This window comes from Callorhinchus milii, unplaced genomic scaffold, assembly GCF_018977255.1.
Source record: "Callorhinchus milii isolate IMCB2004 unplaced genomic scaffold, IMCB_Cmil_1.0 Scaffold659, whole genome shotgun sequence".
NCBI lineage: Eukaryota > Metazoa > Chordata > Chondrichthyes > Chimaeriformes > Callorhinchidae > Callorhinchus > Callorhinchus milii.
Window position 1 is genome coordinate 1 of NW_024705400.1, and position 7,813 is coordinate 7,813.

Below are 7,813 nucleotides of genomic sequence, written 5' to 3' on the forward strand. Positions count from 1 at the left end.
CCCCCACAAAATATGCAGTCACTACACTTCACAGTATATCCTGTGAAGCGCTTTGAGACGTCTCAGAGACCTCATCAGGCGCTGTAACAATTGCAACGATTATTATTATTATCAGGGAGGAGTTGCAGGGACTCTGGGACAAATCTGTCGCTGAATATTTCGGAGGTGCCCTGGGACTGGAGAAAGACAGATGTCACTCCTATTTTTAAAAAGGTAGCAAAAGTGAGCCAAGAAAACCAGAGAGTTGTTATAGTCTGGGACGCACAGATTCGATAGCAGCTTTCAAAAGGGAATCGGATAGTTCCTTGAAAAGAAAAAATCTGTAAGGCAATAAATAGGGTGAGAGCGGGGGAGTGGGACTAGTTGGGAGCTCTTTCAAAGCGTCGGCACAGCTACGATGGGCCGAATGGCCTCCTTCTGTGCCGCCGGGCAAAGCACTAACGGGTAGGTCTTGCTAGTTGGGCAAGCGGTGCTCTCAATGGCAAGCGATGTGATTTTAGCTGGTTTTCCCAATGCACCCCCCCCCCCCCAAGCCTTGGCTCTCGCCAACCTGTGCATAATACGCTCCGGAATTACGTAAGCAGGATGTGTCCCTCCCGGGAGAGAGAGAGAGAGAGAGAGAGCGTGAGAGAGAGCGCGGGTTCCATTCCAACAATCTATCTCTGGGTTTTCCATGTGTTCCGGTTCGTGGAGTCCTGTAGCTCAGTGGTTAGAGCACTCGCTTTGCGAGCGAGAGACCTGAGTTCAATTCCAGGCAGAGGGCGAAACCTCGGGCAAGTTTCCTTACTCCACACAGAGCCTAATAATAATCCCTTAAAAAACCCAAAACAATAATAAATTGGTCATTTTCAATCCACGACTGTTTGTGGGACATCGCTGTGCGCCATTGGCCGCCGCGTTCGCCCACAAATATACAGTCGATTCACTTTACAGTGTGTTCTGTGAAGCGCTTTGGGATGTCCTCCCGACGTGAAAAGCGCTATATCAAATGCAAGGATTATTATTATTATGTAGGTGGGATGCGTGGAATTCTCAGTTTGGTTTGGAGACTCTTAAGCAACGGTGATGGGTTTCCGTGTGTGTCAGACACCTCCTATAGCTTTATGGGAGATCCCTTAACATCCACATGAACAGACGCAGACGGAAACTCAGCTTAAGGTCTCGTCTGAAGGACGGCGTCTCCGCAGCACTACAGTGTCAGCGTAGACTGTGAGCTCGAAGTCCCCGACGTGGGGCTTAAACCCTCAACTTTCTGACTCAGAGGAGAGAGGGCGACCGAAGTTTACATAGAAGAAAGGCTGTAGATAAATGACATATGTGTTGCATTAACTGTGAGCTCTCAAACCATGACCAACCAACCAGGGCAGGAGGCAGGTTGAGGCTGTGGGAGGGACTGATAAGTCGGCTACATGTACTTGGATTGAAGAGAGAGGAAGAGGGACGGAGAGAGAGAGAGAGAGAGACAGCGAGCGAGTGACCGACTGACCAAGCGACCACCGACCCAGTGAGAGAGTGAGTGAGAAAGACAGAGTGTGAGAGAGACGGAAGGTAAGACTTGTCACCTTAGGAGAGAAGAGTGAGAGTATTACGTTTTAACTGAGACACAGGTGACACTGACTGAGATTGGGGGTAACTGCTGTGTCTCTTGTTTATCTGTCTGTCTGTGCTCCGTCAATTCACTGTACAGTGTGTTCCGTGAAGCGCTTTGGGACGTCCGAAAAAAAACCTCCTAATTTCATTCCTAAATGGCCGAGCTCTAAATTTAAGATGATGCCCCTCTGTCCTGGATTCCACCCCCCACCACCAGAGGAAATAGTTCCTCTGAAGCTACCGTATCGCATCCCTTTATCATTTTAACCACTTCAATCAGATCACCCGCTCAACCTTCTAAACTCAAGGGAATACAGACCAAGGTAATGCAATTTTAATAATAATAATCCTTGCATTTGACATAGCGCTTTTCACGCCGGGAGGACGTCCCAAAGCGCTTCGCAGAACACACTGTAAAGTGGATTGACTGTATATTTGTGGGCGAACGCGGCGGCCAATTGCGCACAGCGATGTCCCACAAACAGTCGTGGATTGAAAATGACCAATTTATTATTGTTTTTGGTTTTTTAAGGGATTATTATTAGGCTCTGTGTGGAGTAAGGAAACTTGCCCGAGGTTTCGCCCTCTGCCTGGAATTGAACTGAGGTCTCTCGCTCGCAAAGCGAGTGCTCTAACCACTGAGCTACAGGACTCCATTTTGTTGTTGTCTCTGTGTGTGTCTCTCTCCATCTGACTGTGTGCTTTTCTGCGTGTGAGTGTGTGTATATCTCTCTCGGTTCGTCAGGTCCGTGTGATGCACACGCAAGTAGAGGAAACAACTGTAAGAGAGGCCAAGACATCTCCAGAAGTCTCCTATCTTCCCTCGGATCAAATTTATTCTTTGACAAACAGCCATGAACATCAAGGTCCTGGGATTTCTAGCGGCCATATTATCTGTTGGGAGACAATCATCCTGTGATTGTCCAATTAATCATCCACAGACCTCCATCTGTGTATCTCAAGTGGGTGAGTGGCCATTTCGCTCCGGATACAGTGAGAGTGTGGACATTGGGAGAGAATAAGAATAATAATAATAATCCTTGCATTTGATATGGCACCTTATCACGTCTTCGAGACGTCTCAAAGCGCTTCACAGAACAACAACAAATGACATTTGCGCAGCACCTTTCAAGTTGGGAGGTGCCCCAAGGTACCGGATTATCGGTGTTTCGGACCCGAGCTGAGGGGTCGGAATCGGGGAGGGTGGAGGGCAGAGGCGGAAGGAAGATGACGAAGGCGCAGTCGAAGAGGAGGAGGGTCTTGAGATGAGTCTTCAAGGGAGGGGACAAAACGAGGGATTGCGGGATGGAGTTCCAGAGGGTGGGGACAGAGTGGCAGAAGGCCCACCTGCCAATGGTGGGGTTGGCGAGGTGGGGAACATGAAGGAGGCCAGACCCCACTCAGCGGAGGGAGCAGGCAGGTTGGTAGGGGGTTTAGGAGGTCACAGAGGTAGGGAGAAGCAAGGCCATGCAGGGCTTTGAAAGTGAGGATCAGGATGTGCGATGGGAAACGAGTGGAGTCGGGCGAGGATGGGGGGTGATAGGGTCACGGAGCCTGATACGGGAGAGGACACGGGCCGCAGAGTTCTGGGTGGTCTGCAGCCTATGGAGGGAGGAGTTGGGGAGGCCAACGCGCAGGGAGTTTGCATAGTCAAGTCCGGATGTCATGAATGCGTGCACAAGGGTCTCGCTGGTGTGAGACAGTGACGGCTTAGTAAGGTGCAGCGGGTGCACCTTGGATGGTGATGCTGTCAAGAGTCTGAGCTTTGGAGGCGCTGACGGGAGCGAATCAGGAGGGTCTCGGTCTTGTTGACGTTTAACGTCAGCTCTCTATCAGGACAGCTGTGGTCCTGGAGTTGAGGGTGGAGGCAGAGAGATAGAGTTTGGTGTCTATTGGGGGAAATTGACCCCATGTCTGCGGATGATCTCACCAAGAGGGAGCATAGAGATGTTGAACAGGATGGGACCAAAGACAGAGCCCTGAGGAACGCCACGCGAGATGGTGCGGGGGTGAGAGGAGAAGCCGTTCGTGGAGATGAAGTGGAGAGGGGTAGGATCAGGACCACGAAGGTTGAGGTGAGAGGAGAAGCAGCGGAGGATAGAGCGCTCGAAGGCAGCTGAGAGGTCGAGGTGGACGAGGAGGCAGAGGGAGCCCTGGTCACAGATGGACAAAGTGTCATTTGTGCTGCGGGCGGCCGGGAAACCTGACTGAAGGGGTTCATGAAGGGAGTGGCGGGAGAGGAACCAGTGAAGCAACGACTCTTTCCAGGACCCTGCAAAGGAAAGGCAGGTTGGGGATGCGGCGATAGCTTGAGATCAGGGATGGGTCCAGGGAGGGTTTTTTTTTTAAGGGTAGGAGTGATGACGGACGTTTTTAGAGGGGTGGGAACGGTGCAGTGGACAGGGAGAGGTTTATTATATTTACGTCTCAAAGACGTGAAAAGCGCTCTATCAAATACAAGGATTATCTATGTTATTATGATGTCTGTGAGTAGGGGGCAAAGGAGGCGGTGGCTGGGAGTTAAGGAGCGGGTTAGGGATGTACTTACTGCTGGTAGACAGAGGAGTATGTGTGGAGTAAGGAAACTTGCCTGAGGTTTTGTCCCGACCTGTCCCGCCTGGGAATTAAACCGGGGTCCTCTCGCTTGTGAGGCGAGCGCGCAAACCACTGAGCTACAGGACCACACGTACGGGAAGGGCTTTGAAGCAATGGGAGTGTGGAAAATGGGAGCAACGTATTCAACATTAAATCAATGCCTTTTCTCTCAACCTTTTTTTCAGCCATAAGATGCATAATAACAAGTCCGAAGTTGACTTCACCAGAAAGAGACCTTTGGGGCAATTTGGTTTATTTCAAAGTCAGGCAACTAGTGGTATGTTACTTACACTGTGGCACAGCCAGGCTCGGCCGCTCTTTCACATGGGTTACCTGTTCTAACCCTCCGTGCGCAGGGCCCAGCCCAGACTGGCTTATTGGCAGGAGCTGGAAGGGCAAACCGGGGGGGGGGGGGGGGGGGGGGAGAGAGAGAGAACCCGATCCCGTTCCAAGAGTTTATCTCGGGAATTTCCATGTGTAGGTGGAATGCACGGAATTCTCCGTTTTAATAATAATAATAATAATAATGGCATTTGATATAGCGCTTTTCACGTCGGGAGGACGTCCCAAAGCGCTTCACGGAACACACTGTAAAGTGAATCGACTGTATATTTGTGGGCGAACGCGGCGGCCGATTGCGCACAGCAGTGTCCCACAAACAGTCGTAGATTGAAAATGAGCGATTTATTATTGTTTTTGGAGGGATTATTATCATGTTTTATCATGTTCAGATTGAACAGAAGCATATTATTCATTGTTACATCTATTCTCTGGGTAGATCATCAAAGGAGTCAATCTCATCCAAGAAGTTCAAGAAGTTTACACTGGGAGTAGACTTTCCTGTGGCTATAACCCTGGAGACTATTTTCAAAATAGAGAATTTTTGCTGTTTGGTAAGTGTACTTTAATCTCCTCGGATCCACTATCAAACAAATCCAAAACTTTGCAGCCTGAACACTACACTCCGTTTGCACCATCGGTGGCCGCATTTCCAGCCACTATGCCCCGAAGCTCCGAAACTCTCACCCTCGACTCCTCCGTCTATCCCCCACATTGTGCATCTTCAGGTTATGTCTGAAGACCTTCCTCTTCGATTGTGCCTACGGTCACCCCCCACCTCTCCCCCGGCATCGGCATCGTGCTCCACCACTGCCAAGCGCTCTGGGACGCTGCCCTACGTGTGAATGTAAATGCAATGTTGAGGGGAAAGAGTCACCTTTTGAGAAGCGTCTTGCAAGAAGGGAGGAATGGAGTAACAGAGAGCAGAGGGCAGAACAGCCAAGATCCAAACGATGGTGGGGTGGAGCGAAATGGGGCCGAGGGCAAATAAAAATAATATTTGCATTGATGCAGCATCTTAACACGTCTCAAAGCACTTCACAGAATACACTGTAAAGTGTGGTGACTGCAGATTTTGTGAGCGATACGTGGCAACCAATTGCACACAGTAGTGTCGCACAAACAGTTGGGGTTTGAGTGACCAAATTATTATAATGTTATAATGTATTATTATTATATGACTCTCAGTGACTGATTGCATTTCTGTTCCTTCCTTCCGATTTCCCTTCAACCCACAGGAAAGGTGCACAACAAAAACAGCATCTTTCTCTATCGATGTTCCTTCCTGAAGCTCTGGAAAGAGTTGACTTGGTTCCAGCAAACTTCAATAATGGGCAACTACCAGTCAGGCTGTAACTGTGAGGTACAGACGGGCAAGGAATATAGACCCGAGTAGAAGTGTCCTGGAATAGAACAGGAAGTGCCTGTCAAATACACAGGCACTTCCAGGGAAGTGCACGAACGTAATGGAGTCCTGCGGCACACTTGCTGGAGCACTCGCCTCGCAAATGAGCGGACCTGGGATCGATTCCCGGGCGGGACAGGGCAAAACCTTAGGCCCGTTCCTTACTCCAACACACACACACACACACACACACGCACACACACGCGCCTCTGGTACCCGGGGTAATAAACCCGGAAAAAAATTAGTCCAATCCACAACTGATTGTGGGACACAGTTATGCGCAATTGGCTGCCATATTCCGCCCATAAAATGTACAGTCACTGCATATATACACACATATATTCTGTGAAGCGCTTTGGAGGCGCGATTAAGGCGCTTTATCAAATGCAAGGATTCGTATTATTTTTTTTATTGTTCAGAGAACACGAAGTATTCAGGGATTAGAACAGGGAGTGTCCAGGAGAACAGATCGGAACAGGGGAACTATCTTGAATGCAACAGGAAATGGATTCTTCTCCTTCACATATTCTTCTCCCACAGATTTCTCTGTGCATGAAAGGGATGTGCTTTAACAGAACGGTCCCCCACGAGTGTCAGTTCACAGACGACGTCGTCCCTTGGACAGGACCAGGAAAGGATCCCTATTTCAGGCCACAATATGAAGGCATGGTCTGCCGGAGGCAGTCCAATGGCAGTTGCGGATGGGACAGCAGGATAACGCCGGTCCGGTCTTTTGAATGGCGATGAATGAACAACAACAAATGACATTTACACAGCGCCTTTCACGTCGGGAGGACGTCCCAAGGTGCTGGATCAGGCATTTGGACCCGAGCTGATGGTGAGTGGACGCCAGGGAGGATGAGAGCGTGACCGAAGGTGCAGTCGAAGGGGGTCTCGAGACAGGTCTTGAAGAAGGCGAGTGAGACAAGGGGACTGCCCCCCCGGTTACCTCCCCTCTCTCCCTATCTCAGCGTCATGTTTCAACCACTGTCAAGTGCTCTGGGACGCTACCTTGCGTGAGGGGAGCTGTATAAATGCAAGTTGTTGTTGTTATTGTATTGCAGTTTTATTGAACATGTTCGCTTTCACACAGTAATACACAACCTGTGCTTCTCTGCTGTTCTGTTTCTCTCTATATATGAAATAAGTAAACCTTTCTGTCTCCACGTCGCATAATAAATTATTTCTGCTGGGACACGTTTCTGTCTGTTATCGTCATGTGTCTCAAAACTGGTTGTGGTTCTGTTGTGGATGACTGCTCACACAAACAGTGCTGATTTGTCAGTTCAAGTGCTGTTCCCCGACGTGGGGCTTGAACCCACAAACTTCTGACTCGGAGGAGAGAGTACAGCCGAACTTTACATAGGGAAGGTGCTATACAGGGTGGATTCATGTCGCTCATTGGTTAGAGCACTTGCCTCGCAAGCAAGAGGACCAGCAGGGCGAAACATTGGGCAAACTTCTTTACTCCACCCGCCCTCTGCTTACCTATCAGTAAGTAGGAACCTTCAGTCCACAACTGCTCGCGGGACACTGCTCTGCACGATTGGCTCCGTGTTTCACCTCCAAAATCTAATAATAATAATCCTCGCATTTGATATAGCGCTTTTCACGTCTTCTGGACGTCCCAAAGCGCTTCACAGAATATGCGGTAAAGTGAATGGACCGTATATGTATTATTATACGACTCGGTGGCTAATTGCATTTCTGTTCCTTCCTTACTCACTGGTTGCGGTTGTATTGTGGATCACTGCCCACACAAACAAAAGTGGATTTGTGGGTTCGAACTCTATTCCCGACCTGGGGCTTGAACCCCCACAGGGAATAATCCCTCCAAAGACAAAACAATAAGAAATTGGTCGTTTTCAATCCACGACTGTTTGT

At 49.4% G+C, this 7,813-nt stretch overlaps 1 protein-coding gene across 1 annotated transcript; it reads left to right on the plus strand.

Moving 5' to 3' along the window:
- The first annotated feature begins 1,285 nt into the window (after positions 1-1,285).
- On the plus strand, positions 1,286-6,890 carry LOC103191483 (metalloproteinase inhibitor 2-like). The gene is made up of 6 exons (XM_042346361.1): positions 1,286-1,548; positions 2,336-2,556; positions 4,371-4,462; positions 4,964-5,078; positions 5,763-5,887; positions 6,470-6,890. Exons 2-6 carry the CDS (start codon positions 2,445-2,447, stop codon positions 6,674-6,676), a joined length of 651 nt encoding a protein of 216 aa, XP_042202295.1. The 5' UTR covers positions 1,286-1,548; positions 2,336-2,444; the 3' UTR covers positions 6,677-6,890.
- The last annotated feature ends 923 nt before the right edge of the window (positions 6,891-7,813 follow it).